We start from the raw sequence: 20,653 nt of genomic DNA, 5'->3' as shown, positions 1-20,653 counted from the left end.
ACATTTTAAGAAGTTTTACACAAAAGGCAACTCCTTGTGAACACTGGTTGCCAAGATATAAGAACCCTTTTGTCAACACCAGCCTCATGTGATAAATGCCTTGTAACATGGGTGAATGGTCAGTATCGCCATATTCGTTTTAACAAAATATTCCAATCAAGTAAACAGAAACATGTGTAAATGAATAATTTGAGATCACAAGAAAGTCTCTACAATAAGTATGTATAGGGGTAGGCATATATGCATTGAAACATGTCAATGGTCAGAACAGCATTTCCGGTCATTTTTTAGCAAACTGTTCTGTTACACCAAATAGAAACAGGAATTATGCTCTAACAAATTGACACCATAACTAACTCTCTACCACCAGTGGTTGTGGAGATATGCAGATTCTGACCTTCAAACATGTCAAAGGTCAGAAACGGCTTTTCCGTAAAATGTGCTATTAGAGCAAATAGAAACATGAGTATTCCGAACAAATTGGCACCAAAATTAACTTTCTACCACCAGTGGTTGTGAAGATAATAACGACTATGACATTTGAAACATGTCAAAGGTCAAACACAGCATTTCCGGTCATTTTCTAGCAAACTTTTCTTTTAGACCAAAAAGAAAAATTAATGTTCCGAACATATTGACACTACAATTAACTCTTTACCACTAGTGGTTGCGGAGATATAATGACCCTATTGCTATGACCTTGAAACGTGTCACATGTTAGAAACAGCATTTCCGGTCATTTTTAGCAAAATGTTCTATTAGAGCAAATAGAAACATGAAGGTTCTGAACAAATAGGCACCAAAATTAATTCTCTATTACCAGTGGTTACAGAAATATGACACCCTATAGCTATGACCTTTGACCCTGACCTTTTGACCTCTCGCCACATTTTGAAAATGTGTTACCAAGCTAAAAATGATTCTTAGATCACCTTAAACCAATTTCTGAAGTAAAATTCTCTGGACCTCAAAGTGCATACAAAAACTGGTCTGGCTACTAGGGTAGGCCTACAGAAGATTTTGGTGGGGCTCAGGTTGTGTAGACTGTCACTCACTCACTCCCTACCGCCCAAATCCTGTATCAGCCCCACGCATACTAGGCTCTAACAACTCCCTGGCAAAATAGGGAGCTTGCTTTTACTGAGTTGACGCGAGTTGATGCGATGTAACGTGAGTTGACCCGAAAATGATGAAATTTTGCGTGAGTTGACGCAAGTTGACAAAATTCCGAGATGCCCGTTGATGATATCGAAGTGTACTGTATCCTTTGATGATATGATATCGTACTGCGCCGGGAAAAACTACCTACAAAACAGAGAGATATTTTCCTCTCTAAAATACTTGAAATATAAAAAGATAATGAATGAGTAAGTATATAAAAAAATATGTGACATTTAAACATTTAGGTGTAAAACTTGAGTATCACGTTGAATTAGCTTGTATGTAAGAGTGGAGAGAGACCGACTTCGCTTGATAATAACTAGCCTACCTACCTCCTCCTCCTAGACCTAGGCTAAGCCTAGCCTAGCCTAGACTAGCTTAAAAAAAACAGGAGGAGAGGGAGTACCTGAGCCTGAGGGAGTGGATGGGCATTCGGAATAGCCTAGGAGGAGTTTTGCCAACCAGCAACTGGGCCTAGGCCAGCTACACGGGCACAGGCCCATCCCTTGCGACTCTGAGCAGTGGAGTATCTAGCAGTATTAAAATGGTGGGGGGGGGGGTGGCTGGTTGGAATACAGATCATTTTCGTCGCGCTTCGTTTCGGTCACGCCTCACTTCAGTCGCGCTTCATTTCGGTCGCGGTTTGTTTTCAACAAATATATGGAGCGTCAATGGAGTTGCGTAAACACTAAATTTAATAACTAGGGCTGCCTAAGCCTTTATTGTAAGTAAGTAAGTTCGTCAATAGGTTTATCATACTTTTTTTTAATTTATGTTTTTTTGTCTTTCTACTAGGCCTAAGTAACAACATAAGCTAATTAAAAGCAAATAAAATGAATACTATTATTATTAAACTAAATTTCAATTAATATTATGGTATTAATATGTTATTTTCTAGTTTGTTGCATTCCTAGTACCATTTTACTCTTTTATCGGACGGTTTTTATATTCGTGTTGTTATCGATCCTACTATATAACAAATGCAGAAAATAAAATGAATACTAAAAATTTGGTATTTCTCTTAGTACGGTATTATTTTTTGATATGTTATTTATAAAAATCAAACATTTTATCAGGAAAAACCTGCCAACTTGTTATTTAAATTACTGTAACATTAGTTTATTAACAATTATTTTTATTAGTATTAAAGTTTATTATTGTTACTATATTACTGTATCACTTGGTGCTATTTTTCTTTTTGTACAGAAACAACGCAGATGTTACGAAGTTGACCGAGTTCGAGATACATTTTTTTTTTTTGTTGCGATATATATTGATATATATAAATATTGTAATGATTATTGTTTTATCTAAATTACAAAATAGATTTCAGATGGTAACAACATTCAAATCACTTAAAATCAAAGATACATTTTATTGACCATAATTATTAAGAAAACGCAACAAAAAGAATAGCATGAAGCACATACTAAATTCCATTGTTTCAATCATAAGATCATGTTTCAATCATGAATATATTACCGTAAATGGAAGAAAGAGAATATGTTAGTAAAAGGATAAAATTTTGTTAGTAGAAAGATGGCAAAATGGAAATAAAAAAATTACTTAGGCCTATGATAAACCGATTGATGAATTACTTATAATAATACAGGGCCTAGGCATATTAAATTTGGCGTTTTCGCAACTCCTTCGACGCTCCATATATTTGTTCGAAATAAACCGCAACCGAAATGAGGCGCGATCGAAATGATTGGCTATCGCTGGTGAGGGGTGGGGGGTTGAATTTATACTCTTGGTGGACACGACCACTGAAAAATATTGCTTCTTAGGTTCCCAGATATACATTATACTGTGATAAATATGTTGCTAAAGTGTGGAGTATCCCATGTATACCGTATTTAAGAAGAGAGATAATACCATGCTAAACAAAATTAAACTTTTATTTCGATTAAGATTATGTGCCTTGATTAAAATTACCGGATTGTCTTTAAATTTTACAATAGAAAGTTTTATTTTAAATAGGCCTACATCGATAATTGTATATATGCATGCACTAGGGGAAAAAACTGCTACTGTAGACCTTCCAAGATATCGCATCGTACCAACAATTTTAGACTATTTTATGTGCGTGTTTTCAATTATGTGTGACAGTGATAATTTTAGTTGCTGTGAAATGAAAAACAAATAAATATATAATATGATTATACAGTATATAATATACAACTGAACAATTACCACAATGTCTCTGTTCTATTGATCTCGTTTAAGGCTCTTAAAATATCTTAATTTTTCTGTTTTTGTAAACTGAAGCAAACTTGTCCACGAACTCATCCATGTTTGCTTTCTCAGCCCTCCTTCTTTCAATTGACAACATGGCAAGGTCACTCAATCGTTCGTGTCCCATCGAATTCCTTAAATACGTCTTAATTTGCTTCATGAAAGAAAAACTTCTTTCGCAAGATGCGGACGCCACTGGAATAACGGCAGAAATCTTTACGAGTCTATAGAGCTCGTAGAATGCATCGCTGTATGGTTCCAGGAAGGTCAGGAAGTCCTGAAGAGTTGTTGGCACCATTTCACCGTTACTTGCTTTCCTCACTAACAATCAATTGTGAATCTCATGGCCCAAGTCTTCTTGATTCCTGTATGGTTGCCAGATGATCGACGTACATAAACTTCTCACTTGATGGTGTAAACAGCTCCTGCAGCATGTTGTCAAGAATTGGATACATAAATTGTATTTTGAACCAGTGCTTAGGTGTCATTGACTCATAGAAATCATCCATCTGCCTTGATGGTTGTGGAGCTCGTTTCAGCCTAATGGGTGACAGATCTTCTTGATGTCTCTTCACAAACTCACACACCTCAGACCAAATAGTATCAAGTGTTGCTTCATTATTAATTATTATAGACGTATGTGAGGGGATAAATAATAATAATAATAATAATATAAATTAATATTAATAATGATAATAATAATAATACACTGGGCTCCTAAATCCTTGCATTCTGAGTCGGTTGTGTCGTCTTTAGTAAATTTACTCTCTCCAATGTCAACATTGCTAGTTGTTCTGATTCAAATTCATCGACTTCAGATACATCATCAGGAATTGAAGCGTCTATAGCAGTGTGAGCTTTTTGGGTTTGGCATTCGCAATCGGATGTTTTGCTTTGGTCGTGTTGACGCTTGGCAGTGGCAGAAAACATAGATCGTATATTTGCCATCTTTAATCTAGAATATAGAATAGGTATTCCATAAAATTGATAAATAGAAGCTGCATTTAACACAAGTTATGTTTTTTACCATTAATCTACCCCGGATCATAGCTTATTTTCTACTTCTTGCAAATGCAAGCAGAATACTGTTTTGAGTACTAAGCCAAGAGACTAAGATACAGGTCATTAACCCTTGCTTTGGACGGGACGGGACCAGACAAACTGATAAAAGATGCAGACATAGGCCTATATTATCAAATTCAGAATGAATCATGAATTTAGATCTAAATTACCCAATAATAGTACTGTATAGGCCTAAAATATACACTTTAATGTTAAATAATATTTACTTACCATGCAATGATAAAATTGCCGATGCGAGTATTTTAATAAAGCTCAATCAATACCAACCTAGCACTGCTGTTACTGTAGTACTGGTTGTGGGATTTTTTTCTAGCAAGTATTGTTATGTGTGCATGTCTAAATTTGACCATTTGGTAAAAACTTTCATGTACTGTATGTGTCTCGAATTAATGGGGATATTTTATTAACCTGTTAATTTTTTTCTTGAGCGTAGGCTTGATTTTATTTGCTTCGAAGTTTTTCGAATGAGGGGGCGACTGGTGGGGCATGAACTTTTTGTGGGGGGCATGCGCCCCCTACGCCCTTCCTTGGATATGCCACTGACTCGGAGAAACACATATTAAGATAAAAAAAAATTAAAAGTTAGGTGCGAAAGTGCATTAGCGCCATCTCGTCCTAGGTTTACCCCACCCCCTCCCCCAGGCCTAGATACAGGCTCTAGGCCATTGAACTTAGTCCTAGTAGCAGTGGCACTAGAAATTTGCCAACAAAGGGTCCAACATGTCCCATAATATGAAATCCCTGGTAGAGACCACAATATTGGCAATCAAAATAAAGCTTTTTGAATAAGCAAATTATTATTGTCATGGCGTCACCACTGGAGACTAGGCTAGGCCTACTGTTATGAAGACACACATTGCATAGAAAATTGCTTGGAAAATATGTGCGCAGAATCGTATTAAACTAACTTTAAACTAACTTTGTTAGTGTTAGATAAGACTGAATTTCTTTTAGCTGGGGAGAGTTAACTAATACAGAACACAAGGGCCCAGCCCTCTTCCTTTTATGTATTTTATATAATGTCCACTGTAAATTTTTTGTTAGAACTTTAGTTACTATATAAAATTAATATCACACTTGGTAAAGTATCATCTGACTGAATTCTCCGACTCACTCACTGATTTTATTCAAGATGTTATGCAATCTACTTTGCCACCCAATCTTCTTTTGACTGGTGACTTTAATATAAATTTTCTATCTGAGGACAATAAATCACATATTTTAAATAGTGTATTTAAACAGTTTGATTTCACTCATTTTGTTAAAGAACCTACATGATGTGTACCGTTTTTAAGTTCTCTTATTGATGTTCTTGCTTAAAAAATGTCCAAATCTCATCAGTGATACTAGTGTTGTCGATATCGGTTTGAGTGATCATTCGTTGTTTATACGTTAATGCCAGTCACCGATGCTCTTCCTATTAGGCCTTCAAAACGCATCTCAGTCTGTGCACTTCATGACTGTAATATTGAATTGCTATTGTTTGATCTAAGAAACGCCGGTCTATTTTTTGAGATCATTCAGGACATTGAATCAGACCTGGACTTTTGGAAATCATCCTTTCAAAATGTTCTTTAAACAAGCATTACATAGATAAAACATTCCACCCAAAATAGCCTTCCTTGGATGAGCTATGAAATAGCCTTCCTTGGATGAGCTATGAAATTAGAAGATCAATGAGGTATCCGCAAGAGGCTTTTTAAGAAAGCCAAAGAGAGTAATCTTAATTCTAATTGGATTAAGTATAGAGAATGCCATAATAGAGTTACTTCCCTAGTTCGGCAGCGGAAAGCATGAGTATCTTTAATAATGTATGCTATGAGTCTAAAGGAATCCAGGAAAACTTTGGCAACACCTTAACAGAACGATGGGACAAAAAACTAATGTTAAAGACAACTTGTCTCTCAAAAATGGTGGGTCCGCTGTATCTGACCTTAAATCTATCTACAGTGTCTTTAATAACTAATTTCCTAGTGGCCGCTCTTTCTTTCCATCCTCCCATCCTGATCCTTCTATCCCATCTCTCTCTACAGGTAATGCACATGGCCTCTCCTGCTTCAATCTTATTACTTCATCATCAGGTCACAATGGTATTTCTGCGTACAGCCTTAAAATTGCTGCTCCTGCCATTTCACATTCCATTTCTAATTTTTAACTATAGCATTGTACTTTACATAGGGTTTTACCTTCAGAATGAAAAGCTGCTGTCGTTTTGCCCATTCATAAAGGAGGCCCCCACTTCAAGTTAGGTAACTACCGCCCTATTTCAATTATGCCAGTGATTGCAAAAGTGCATGAACAAGTTTTTTATGAGTAAACTCTTGATTTCCTCAACATTCACTCCTTCCTTCCTGGGTGTCAATTTTTATTCTGCCTTCAAAATTATGTCCAGGATCTTTTGGTTAAATTTGTCAGTGAAGCTAAACTTACTATTGATAACAATAATATTATTGGCTTAATAATTTTTGATTACTCTAAAGCATTTGACTGAATCAGCCATTCAATCCTTATTAAGAAACTCCACTACACTGGCCTTTTGACCAGTGCTTGTTATGGTTCCAAAATTATCCTTGGTGTTTACACCAAATAAATCCAATCCAATCCAATTCAAATAGGATGCAAAGAGATAAAGTTGGTGGTGTCCTTTCAGACTGGAGCCATGTATCAAGAGGCGTTCCACAGGGATATTCTTATTACTCATTTCTTGTACTTTGTATTCTTGGATTGTCAAGTGTTTTAATTCTGAATGATAATTTATTTTTTCGCCTGCAGAGAAAAAGCTGAAAACTGATTCAATGGCATGTGATAGTATAGAGTAATAGCAAAGATGGCGTCACTGTTGAAAAAAGTTGGAGACTTCATAAACGTGAACATTCTTGATTCAAACCCAAGCAAACCACCACCGCTTGATGGGGAGATCATTTACAGCAAGAATAATGTGTGTGTCCATCCTCCCTCAAACCTCTCAACAGACCTCTCGCATTTCCCTGGTTATTTAACATTACGAGCTCAACAGAAAGGAGAAACTGGGTCTACCTTGATCCTGACATGGATTCCGAATTCTACGCTCAAGATTAATAAGGTCAGTGGTGACTCATCTCTGAATGCATCACCAAAACTGGAACCAAATAAATTACATATTACCACTGATGAAACTTTAGAGAAAAAATTGGAAGATGAAGAAATTGAAGAATCGAAAGAGGATAGAACTAGTCGTGATAGTGCATTTTGTGGAGAAAAAAGCTTTAGCGAGTCGGAAGGAGATAGAAAAAGCTTATGTGGATCTATTATCAGTCAGCCTGAGTCAGGGATTGAGGTTAATGAGGCTAATGAACAGACTTCAGAGGCTGACAAACTGAATGATGTGCAACAACAGACAGAGGAGAATATGGACAAAGAGCAAGAGTTGAAGGCAGAAGAATCAACTGGCTCTGAGTCAGAAATTGCTGAAGAACCCAATCAGAAGGAGAAGCAGGAGCAGTATGGCAAAGAACAAAAATCAACAGATACAGAGTCATCAGAGAGTGGTGACATCCCAGTTGAAGATCAGCTGGCCTCTCTTGTTGCTTCTACCAGAGATGAAACTGGGTCAGAGAGCGCCAGTAGCTCAGGGCGACCAACAGATCTTACCTTGTGTTCAGAGACGGAAGCCAAAACAGACAGCAGGAGTTTGAGTTCAGAGTCGACGGAACCAACTAGTGATCAGACATCACCGTTAAGGAAAATGTTGAAAGAGTTAGACTTACCTGGAGCATGCCATGACAGTCTATCATCATCAACAACCCCAACAACATCTAATAAGGATCAACTGTCACTGCCATCCACGCCAGCATCTGGAGATGATCCTTTCAACTCTCAGTTCAATCAAGATGGAAACGGTGAATCAACTGATGAACCGATGTACAATATGACTTTTCCTGCAAATTACGTCAGTTATTCAACGGATAGCCCATCACATTCTCATGGTCAGGGCTCAGCAAGGGATCAACTTTGTGGGGTGTTTTCTGTTGACCTTGGTGAAATGCGTTCTCTGCGTTTGTTTTTCCTAGACAGGGAGGAGCGCAATGGTCAGTTTGTAATAGCCAGTCAGGAGAGCCAGTACAAGGTTTTGCATTTCCATCACTCAGGCCTTGGTAAATTGGCTGAAATCCTAGGAGACTGGAAGTATGCTGTGAGAAACACATTTAAGGTAAAAAATTATATTTTTGGTTTATAAATACATGTTGCATTTGAGTTTTGTATTCATAGTTATTAGAATATATTAATACTGTTAATCATTTTGGTATTTTAAATAATTATGTATATTAAAATGGATTTTAACTAGTCAATGATATTAATAATAATATATTAATGATATTTAATAGAGTTCTTTAATTTACATATTGTAATTTTTGTAATAATAAACATGGTCACGGACTGACGATTGAAAAATGAAATATTTTCATAATTTCAGATTTTTTTCTGCTATTGAAAATATTTAGTATTTGGGTAATTCTATGAGGTTTGGTAATAAAGTGTGACAAAGGGTCAAAATTTAAAAAATAATCAATTTCAAATTATTAACATACATTTTAAATATGCCAACACATTCTAGTATTAGCCATAATAATTTTTCTTCTTATTTGTTTCCATTAAAATTTTTTACAGGGAGTCGAAGTAACAGGACACTGTGTCCATGTTGCGTAAAACACACACAAAGACATCCAACAAAAAAAGCCACGTTTTTAGGCATTGACATTTGGATTAATTGCCATATTCATATAGTGGAGCAACAAGGTGGCTTTAGTTCAGATATTTGGTGTATTTTATTGTCAATTCATGATACCTGATGCAACAGGACACTGTGTCCTATAACAACAAAATACAAATATGTTGTAAAATAAACATTAAACACTGCTCTAAAATTATCTACTAACTCCATATTTTGTATCTGTTAATTATCCATTTATTATAATAATATACAATTAAATTTATGAATAAAAAGCATGTAGTTTGTTAACAGAACCATACCTACGTAACAGAGAAATACCTGCCGCAACGGTTGAACACCGCCAGAAGAATATCTCCCAATTCTGAATTATAATGCCAGTTGACAGTGATTTTAGTTTAGAATGTACAGTACATTTCATACGTCCTACCACCAATAATAATAATAATTTTGTAAAGGAAAGGACAACAAAATTTTATTGTGATAATTCTGATACCTACGCAACGAAATAATGAGGACACCGCGTCCATTTTTTTATATTTGATGGTTGATATCCAGAAAAATAATCATCCCATGGATTTTTTTGTTTTGAGTAATTTTAGATGTCATATTTGTCTTTATTAATTTACTATTATTCTCCAATTAAAAGTCATAGTATTTTGGTATGAGAGTACATGTCCCTAATATTACCTACGTAACAAATAGGACACCACATGTTGCATCAGGTAATCAAACTTTGACGTATTGTTATATGAAAGTGCATCACAAGATCAACTATTAAACTAGGGCTTTTTTTTAAATGTAATCATTGCCCTTTACAAGCACTGGTAATATTTTTTATTTTGGTCTATTGTTTTATATAAAATAATGGCTATCTATATATTCAATGTTTTTATGTCACACTTATTTTTATGGAAAATGTGAGGACACCACAACAAATTAAAGTGGCAAAATTTACAGATTTGTGTAATTTCCAATTTTTATATCTCATTAGATATGGATAGATATATTTAGAACCTATAATAATAGTAACATGTGAAATTTCATTCATGATGGTAGAAAAAATGGGCCCAAAATGTGGAGTCTTGTGATAAATCTCAATATTACCCAACCTCATGGAATGACCCACTTCTAAACAACTATAATTAATAAAAGGATGGACACCTCATGAAATATTAATTATTCCTATTTATTAACGATATAACCTTAAGTATGGTTGTAGACTGACAGTCGCAAACCTTGTCTAAATTTGAAGTGCATGTAAAAATATTAACTAAAAGGAATCAATACTTTAATACTTTGATTTAAATTTTTATGGAAATTTGACAATATTTGGTTTAGTAAAATTAATTCATACTTTTTGGTTGTGGACTGATACAGAAATTAATTATGGTAGATTTTCAAGAGGGTCCAAGACAAGTCCTTGTGGGTACTCCTGGATGAAAATGAAGTGAAATGTTTTTTTTACTAGCTTCAGCCCTAAAATATCATGGGATGGCCAATTATTAATTATGAAATATATAGGCCCTGAAGGTCAATTATCTTAATAATAAAATAATAATTCTGGATTTATATAGCGCCTCACGTTGACACTACCTCGAGTCGCTTAACAACAACAGAGAAGAAAAAAACCAAAACAAATGCAAATGTGCCAAAAAAATCTTACTGAAATGTATTTATTATGGAGCCTTCTGAAAATATCTCTTAGCTTGTAAATTGACCAAACAGTCAATTACATCTACTGTACAGTACCTCCTTGATAAATATTTTTGGAAATACAGGTATCACATTTGGCAATTTAAAAAATCTATGCAAATCTAGAAAACAAAAGTGTCTGCTACTTTTTGTTTTACAGTTGTTTTCAAGTTTGAGTTAATGAATGTGTGCTAAATTTTTATCTTATTTTCTGTTTTAAAGTTCTATTTGTAGTTTAGTTTATGTTTTATGCTTTGTATGTTTTGACATTTTTTTTACCCCATTTTGACCTGTTTAAACTGCAATACCCAACTGAAATGTTCATTAGTTTGTATCATTTATTTTTATAACAACAGACTGAAAGACTTTTTTGATGTTAACATAGTTGATGGCAAACCACAGCATAGTTTCTGATTTTTCTGCCATACGCTTTCTTATTTGACACACTCACATGATCATACAAGGATGTCTTCATTACTAATACTAGGTCATGTGACATTATGAGAATTTTCTTTATGTGACATGATCATGCAATACCTGTAATCAATATTTAACACCATCTTATTTTATAATTAAATACTGGATAATAAGTATGATGGTTTTCAGATCTTTCATTTAGAGCTTTTCTCAACCAGATGTAACATCTGTTGGATATTATGTTTTCGTTCTATTATTGTGAATGAATGCTTCCCTGCAGGATTCATACTGTATAGACTTTATCCTGTATGCCATCTCTTCAGTCCACCATGTTGTGGGTCTTCCATCCCTGTACTTGACTCTACAGTACTACAAAGAAATAATTTAAGTGTGCACATTGTACAGTAGGCTGTCTGTTTTTTTTTATTAATGTGTTTTCTTATTTTGTCTTTTCTTTTATTTCCTCTTTTCTTTTTTGGACATTTTGTTGCTAATCACAAATGGTGTTTTTGCTGCTGAGGAGATTTGTACAAACGTAATAAAAATAAATTTCTTGTATTTAGTAATATTGGGACAATGACAGATAATTTAAAGTACGGCACACGTTGCTGGATAAATTCTGATTTGTTATTAATAATAGTCAGTATTTTTCAAGTAGCTCAGCAAATTGACATTGAATATCCCTGTATTTTATTTTAATGTTTATCAATTTGTTTCTACTGGTATAATATTATGAATATGGAGCCATAACCAATTTGACTGTTGGAATGGCACCTTTATAAATTGAACAATGGTTGAAAATTTTATCGATAAGTGTATGCCTATGGAAAAAATAATCACTCAACAGGAGTATTCTTTGGGTTGCTGAACCACCTCCTCTTGCTTCAAATACTATCAGGACAATGATGAAATTCTCCATTTGAAATTTTACTATTTTTCATCTACATTATCATCCCCTTATACCAACATGAGAGCTCTTCCCCTGAATCCCACCCGAGGCCTGTTCTCCCTATACCCCTGGCTCTCATGTAACCTCCTCGCCTTGACAAATTCTGGTAATGGGCCTGATCAAAGTATATTGTATGATGGTTTTTCAGGGGTACCAAGTTGGGAGATCTGTTTAATTGTACTTTCTCAAATTATCTATAGTACCCTAATTTTAATTTGCTGTTCAAGGTGATATCCATCGGCACTGAATTCTGTGAGACGATTAATAATACAGTATAGTATTAGTAAAAAAATGGCAAATATTATGAATTTACCGGAGATGGGTTATGTTCCGGGAGATTTTTACTTGATTGCGGGGGTGTCTGTCCTGTTTTCCTGGAGATTCCTGCAAATTGCGAGAGATTTGAGACACCTGTTTGTTTTTTATATGCTCACAATATTGATTGATGTTGTCAGTGTGTAGTTTGGGATGGGATTTGCTGGTGTAAGTATGTCGGTTGCCAGCGTTATTGTCTGTGGTAGACAGTACAGTGTGTAACCATCTGTATTTGTAACGGTAAAATGCTTTATAAGTGTTTGTTCAGTTTTGTTTTTTTTTCCATCATCACTTCATAATTATTTGTATTGAAATTTGCCTGACATGTGCTAATGTTTGGATAATGCTATGTTTTCTCACAGATGTTTAAGTGTCAGTTTTGTTTGCTTTTTGTTCTTCTCTTTCTCCACATGCAGCCCTTTTCGTTTGCTGGTTATATTGGTTCGGGGGTGTTCCCCGGCCCTGCCAACAAAGCACTGCCGGTAAGATTCAACTTTGTGTCAGTGCTACCTATACCTGGCCTGGTTTCTTTTGTATTTATTTTGGTAAAATAAATTTTTCAGTGTGATCAGTTTTGCTCATCCTGTCCCATTTCCTTCCACAACCTTTATTTGCTGTGTAAAGATTGCTTTTTGTGAGTGTGCATAGTTTATCTGTTTACATGCTTTTAACACATTTTAACATATTATTTTTAGATATAAAGTCTGTGATGAAATATGAAAACCATATTTAAAAAAATAAATTTCTCATTTTAAAGTTTAGATAAATTAATGACTAATGGAACACAGATCATTAAGGGCACATAGAAAAAATTATTAGCTTTATCACTCTTTTAAAAAAAAAAAATAATGAGGGAGGGCGGTTTTTTTTTTGGTTTTTTTTATCGGAACAATAGATTATTTCGTTTTTCTTTTTATCGATGAGGGAGGGACTGTTTATATTTGGCCTGTAATAGTAAATATTTTTATAAAAACTGGTTTAATTTTATAGTTTTTTAAAGAAAATGTATTTGAAGTCACAAAATTGCATTGTTATTTTTATGCTGTTTTTTCATCAGTATTTCCCGAATTTTTGACATGAGCGGGAGTGATAATCTAATAAATTTCTCTATTTCCTTTTTTACTGGTTTACAGTTAACTACTGTAGTTAACTACCAAAATTCTTAAATTGATTACTAGCTAATTTAAAGGTCTACATACAAAAGAATACAGGAACTGTATTATTTATACTGTACCAATTAATCTACGAGAAAATATTTTCTCATTCTAATTATCAATTTTCAAAGTCTAATTACTTTATCAAATTAAACCCTACAAGTGTAATATAGTTTTCTAAAGTTTTTTATTTCATCACAAACTGTATATCTTTATGTTGATTATTACTGTAGAACCTGTCTTCTTGTAGAAAATGCCTCTATTGGTCATTTTCCAACTTTAATTGGCAAATAACAACATTTTGAAAGTTTTTTGCAAAGTGGTGAATATATTTTTTAAAAAAGGTTTTTAATCACCTAATCATTAAATCTCATCGTGGAGGATATAGCTTCACATTCATGCATTACTAACAAACACTGTGCTTTCTATAACTCATTTTACTGTATAATTAGAGACTTTGTTGAGCTAAAAACTTGAAAAATACAATTTGATTTTTCAGTTGGTTTGTGTACTTGGACATCTTTTTTTCTTTAAAAAAATTAGAATAAATCTGTTTTCCTCTGCAATTAATTGAAACAATAGACCTTTCTGGAGTGTGTCAATCAAACTTTACTGACCAATCATAACAGGGCCACAAATATGCGTGTGTCCTTCAAAACACATGTGTTGTCCCACAAATGCATGTGTTTATGTATATTTACAACATTGTTTGTGGACCTTTCAATAATATCCAGGGGGGCGGGGCCTGGCGGAAAGATACATGATGGACAGTCAGTTGAGTTCAATATGGAATAGGCATCTGTGAAATAGGTCCTGGGTTCAAAACTATTTAAAAAGAAATTAATGCCCATGAAAATTCTACATTTATTTTATACCTTGTTTTAAACTAATTTGAAATACTGTACAGACAGAGAAGGGCAGAGAAAAACAATGTCATTTAGCAAAATGGCTTTGCTCAAAAAGCAGATTAAGGAGGAAATTAAAATAATATTTGAAAATGTAATGTTAAAGTTAGGATGGTACTTTATAAATGTGTGAACAATAACTTAGTTGGATTAGCTAATGAATGGTGTCAGACACTTAGGTTCAGCATGCATGTTCGACGGAAAAAACTGGTTCCTCTGATCCGCTGCTGGCACCACCACACACACACACTTGTGAAGCAGATTATGAAACTGCTGTAATACATTACATTAACACATTGGTTATAATATTAACAGCACACATGGTGATACATGGGGTGAAGGCTTTGCTACAAACAAAATATATTCAAGCAGTTTCATCTGGTTTGCTGCTTTGTGAAAAAACAATATATAATAATTATGAAAGCACTGATTTTATAGTCTCATGAATTTATAATTTCGGTGATTTAAAAAAAAATAATTATGTGTGGTGATGATTATGGTTAATGATGATAGTGAATATGATAATGATAATACTGTAATATTCTTTGAAGTTTGCATGTTGTAATAATAATAGATGAATATTTATGGCAAACCATGTTGAAAAAGTTGGCAAAACAACTGTAGGTTTTTGCTGCAAAATGTCTTCAGTTGAAATATTTTATTTTATCGAGATTTTCAGTTTTGGAAAAAACTAAAAGAAGCAGGGACCATGAAGATTTAAACAGACTTTACTTGTGGCTTGTGTTAAAACAATCAAAAGGGATTAATTAAGTGATACAAAATGCTCCCTGCTCATACCGCATGCTGCTTTTGCTCCTCCAAAAAACACTGCAATTTGCAGCGTTGGATTATCAGCAGATAACAGCAGGCGGTCCGCGTTTAACAGCCGTTTGGGCTAGAACAATAACCTGGTTTTTTCTCGGCGTTGTTTTTAATTGCTAATAACCTAGCCTTGCAGCATGTGGTACCCAGAATACATGGTGTCGGTTATAGGCCTAACTCTTTCTTATACACACCACGACCTTACTTAAAATTATTACAGACTTTACTTTAAAAATTACCAGCTAAATCTCAAAATTGATTTATTCCACCAATCATTCCTTATTCTATAATTTATGTTTTCATTATTAAAAAAAATATATTTTGCATTATTATAATATTTCATCCTTCAATCATCTCCAGCATGAGACAACATACTTGTAAAGTTTGTTTGCCGCTCTATGCCCTTTTCCCTTTTGATGTTTCAGAATGCTGATGAAGAGACCAATAGACTGTGTCAGAAGTTCTCAATTGTTCGACCAAACTGGAAGAAATCTGAATGTCACCCAGAAGAAGGGATGTATGACATGATTACAGAGGATATATGGTGGTCATACCTCAATGAATGTGGACAAGTTGAAGATGAATTTGGACTAAGAAAGGTGGGATTTTTTCAGCACTGTAGCCAATTGATTCATTTCATTAAACAATTTGATATTAATAATATTTGAAATAGTAATAGTATCCATTATTTATATGACACAAAATCCAAGGTGTGCCAAAATATTTATGATTTTCAAACCAGCACGAAGTGCAACCTGCTGTACTCCCTGGAGGGTGTACCTAGGTAAGTAAGTAACTAACTTATTGACATCAAACAATCATGATACAGTCAAATAAGACAAAATACAGTAACAGAAAATGTATAAGTGTATGTTGAATGTGCGACATAGCTTCCTCAAATCGACACAGTTATATAGCAACTATCTTGAATTATTATTTGCCATAGACAGACTCTCTTTTTAATATATTTTCCTAAAGAAGAGAGTTTGTCAAAATCGGATGACCCCCCCCCCCCATAAAATCCACAAACTTCTGCTTGCATGATAACAGGTCAAAATTGGTGATGGCATTTTGCACGTCATTAAATAGCAAAACTCTCAGGTCGTTGTAAGCATTACATTTAATAATAAAATGAGATTCATTCTCGACTTCTTCTGAATCACACATTTTACATATGCATTTTTCTGTTTCAATCATTAGCGCATATGCAATATTTATAATAACAATATCAATTTTCTTATTGTAAAAGAATAAAAATTGTTTAAGTAGGTGCCCTCTTTTGTTAAAAATGATTATTTTTGTTTTGTAATAATATTTATATCTAGTTTCTAATGGCGTTTTGAAGCCCATTACTGGTTTCAGATATAATTACGAGATCATCAGCATAGTGTAGGCATGATAACCCTGAATTATTTAAGCTCACAGGATAACACGAGCTATCAAAAATAGCTGGAAGATCACTTGTAAATAGATTGAATAACAGAGGACTTAAGTTGCATCCTTGTTTGACGCCAACTGTTGTCTCAAACGATTCGGTGATTTTACCGTTACATTTAATTGCGAAAATAAACGGAGGAGTACATATTAATAAGTAGTGCTAAGAATCTACCCGAGACACCAAGCTTACTTAATTTATAAAACAATGCGTTACGCCATATAGTCTTGAATGCTGCTGAGAAATCGACATTTTGGAATGTTTAAAAGTTCAAGTTATTATGAACTTCTCTTTTAATAAATCATTTAGTATCTTATGGAATAATATAAAAATACAAACAAAGAGGATTTGTTTTAATTGGATAATGAAATGCTCATATTTAATATTTATAAGCTGAAAGCTGTATATCATTGTTATTGTATTTTCTCTGATAGGCCATTTTCTTTGGTGGTATCGATGAGTATGTGAGGAGGGAGATTTGGCCGTTTTTACTGCATTTCTTTAACTTTGATTCAACACGTCAATCGAGGAAAGATCTACGAGAAGAGAAACATAAAGTTTACAAGGAAATTGACAAAAAAAGGTACTGTATGATCCACGAATTATTGTACTGTTATGTGATTTGAACCTGCTTATGGTAATAACTTTCACTTTTTTGGACAATAATGTTTGTTTGATATTAAGACTACCCATTATGAAACTATGAATCATGTTATTAAGGATAGGAAAAATATCTTTTCTTGCGTTAGTTAATAAACTCATGAGCCAGTTGATTAAGATCGCTACCTTTATTAAACAGTCGAGTAGGATCACCAATCATGAGCAGGTTTCAAGATCTAATTAAATACAAGAATATACCTCATGAGCAATTTGAATGAAAATGCCTCTCATGAGTTAGTCAGTTAATATCAATATGATGAGCTGTTCAATTAATGATTATCTCTCAGGCACTGATCGATGAAGATCGCCTAATGAGCCAGTCAATATTCACATCTCAGGAGTAGTTCATTAAGATCACCCCTAGCGGGTGGATTACTATTACCGATCATGAGCCGGTCCATTAAGAATACCCCTCATGGGCCTGGTTGATTAAGAACATTGTCACAATCTGGTTGATTTAGGACATTCACCTCTCATGAGTTGGTCAATCCAGACCTTCCCAAAACTGTCTGCCTAAAATCAGACTGCTCAGCTCACTACTGGACTTGTGAGATTTAAAAAAATATATTTGATTTTGCAGACTCTCAATGCCCCAAAGTGAATATGAGCAATTTTGGCGAAACATCCAATCAACAGTTGATAAAGATGTCGTGAGGACAGATCGTTCACATAAATACTACATAGGAAAAAATAATCGCAATGTTGATGTCATGAGGTAAGCTATTAGCATCAGTGCTTAAGACTACATGTAAAGTTGATGATTGTTGTAAGTAGTTCTTGCTAACATTTCTGTCGATCAGGGGTGGCGCTAATTGCTGGGCTGGCTTTGGCTTGGGCCCAGTCGTCAGTGAGGCTTGGCCAAGCTGTTTTGGGGAGCCACAGTAAAATTTATCTGGGAAAAAAGGAAATATGGTAGGGCTGAAGTGGGTATGGACACATCTTTCAGGAAAGAGTTTTTAAGTATAGTGTTCCAGTTTATAGGTGCAATAATTAACATAATAATTAAATTGATTACCAGATAATAAGTATGTAATTTTTAAAACTTTTGTTCCAACACAATAATTTTCACTTACTCTGGACATTTTTGGTAGACACTTCTGTCTTCTTCAGCCGACTGTTGTTAAATGGTTGCTGTTGTTTCACGGTCTGTGACACTTGGTACACATGACCGTAAATCAGTGTTCCAGGTGTTGAAGTGTTTAAATTATTTAGTTTACAAAAAATAGCAGTATTATTTATGTACATGTTGGTGAGAAGAATATTTTTCTTTTTTTGGAGCCCAATGCCACATAGACAAATTGCAATTTGTAAATGGCAACCACAGAGAAATGATTTAACAAAGGTTAATATCTTTTAGAAATATATTGCTGAATTTTGCTTATGAAAATCCGAGCATGGGTTACACACAAGGGATGTCGGACTTATTGTCTCCGGTGCTAGCTGAGTTACAGGATGAGTCAGACACTTTCTGGTGCTTCACCGGTCTCATGCACAACACACTGTTTTTTAGCTCTCCCAAAGATGATGACATGGAGAAACAATTGGTGAGTTCATACCAGTTTGCCTCAACAGTTGAGTATATTTATTTGCAGGCCAGCATTCATCCATCTATGTCATCATTTGATTTGCTGTGGACTACTGTAGTGTTAATCAAACTGAAGAACTAATCAATCAAAGCAGGGCCAGGAATATGCATGTGTCCTACAAACACATGTGTTGTGACACTATGCATGTGCATGCATATGCTTTTTACACTGTCGTTTTGTGGGACCATAGCAGCAATATCCAAGGAGCAGGGTTTAGTGGATAGGTCCATTAGAATGTAATGTAAACATGAATAATTCATCAGTTGATGGCAGACCATTTTAATAGCTAATTTCAAATAGCCGCTATTAACTCATGTGAAAACTGTATAGATAGCCAATCAGAAAGACTTACTACTCATGTGATAAATCATTTAATAGACAATCAGATAACTTATTAACTTTGATAATAACTACTCAATTATTAATGAATCACATATTTGTGATAAAATTTTTTGTTATCATACACAATTCATGGCGTACATAAAATTCCAATTCCAACCCAATTTGTTATCCAATGAGAAGGGTTATTAATTATCTCATAGAAGAACAATTTTATGTCAAATTATAATGGTTAATTCATTAACCTATGGGAGAACCATTTTGATAGCCAATCACAATGGCTAATTCATGGGAAAACTATTGTAATTACCAAAAACCAATAAGGGTTAATAATATACAAATATTGACTACTCATGACGGGAGTGGTGAAATCTATTGCCTCGATGTGATGTGGTACCCGTAGCCTACTATCTTACCGAGGGCTGAAACAAAACAAAAATGTTAATCTTATTTAAAATAAATTTTTTTAAAATTTATTTATTGATTGCTTCCCCTCATTTTGTGCTGTGTACTGCTCTCGTTTTCTGAAAATATTTATTCTATGTTTTTTTGTTTTTGTCACAGTCATATCTTAGATCATTGATTGAATTAATGTTGCCATTGTTCTGGAAACATCTACTGAAGCTTGGAGATGCAATGGATCTACTGTTCTGCCACAGGTAAAATATTGAAGTATCTCACAGTCCTGATAAATTAAAACAGGCCATTGTGATTTGATAATGGCAGTAACTAAGCCTTCATGGATTCCATTGTTTATGGGACTTTCATCTCATTATGATTTTAAATTATTTTCTGGTGTACTTTGTAGGTGGATTTTGCTTTGTTTCAAACGTGAATTTCCAGAGTTGGAAGCGCTTCAAATGTGGGAAGCATGCTGGAGTCATTATCAGACCGATTACTTCCATCTGTTTATTTGCATCGCTATCATCACAGTATATGGAGACGATATTGTTCAGCAGGTATGGCTCATTTCATTGTAACAATTGCTTTTTCCTTACCATATATGGATATGAAATACTGTACATATAATGATTCATCTGGTTTTTTTTAAAATCAATTTTGTATTTATATGTACTTGATATGAAATGTAGATAATGAATTATCTGCATATCATTAAACACATACATTATATTTGCATATGATAAATACACTTTTATATACATAATACATATGTATGTGGGTATAT

General features: G+C 34.2%; 1 protein-coding gene across 1 annotated transcript in view; it reads left to right on the top strand.

Moving 5' to 3' along the window:
* Window positions 1–906: 906 nt before the first annotated feature.
* Window positions 907–20,653, top strand: part of LOC117113292 (TBC1 domain family member 16-like) — a gene marked incomplete in the record, with an annotated part of 29,564 nt that continues 9,817 nt past the window's right edge. Inside the window, 9 exon segments of the mRNA XM_033256595.1 lie at window positions 907–1,367; window positions 7,255–8,671; window positions 12,983–13,048; window positions 15,873–16,046; window positions 17,317–17,465; window positions 18,123–18,257; window positions 18,900–19,086; window positions 20,032–20,126; window positions 20,276–20,426. Coding sequence (XP_033112486.1) covers window positions 7,310–8,671; window positions 12,983–13,048; window positions 15,873–16,046; window positions 17,317–17,465; window positions 18,123–18,257; window positions 18,900–19,086; window positions 20,032–20,126; window positions 20,276–20,426 — 2,319 coding nt within the window.

The sequence above is a fragment of the Anneissia japonica genome, unplaced genomic scaffold (genome assembly GCF_011630105.1).
Source record: "Anneissia japonica isolate Jap-2015-1 unplaced genomic scaffold, ASM1163010v1 scaffold4024_len430915_cov183, whole genome shotgun sequence".
Taxonomy (NCBI): Eukaryota; Metazoa; Echinodermata; class Crinoidea; order Comatulida; family Comatulidae; genus Anneissia; species Anneissia japonica.
Note: the sequence above shows the minus strand (reverse complement) of the source record. Positions and strands in the feature narration are given on the sequence as shown.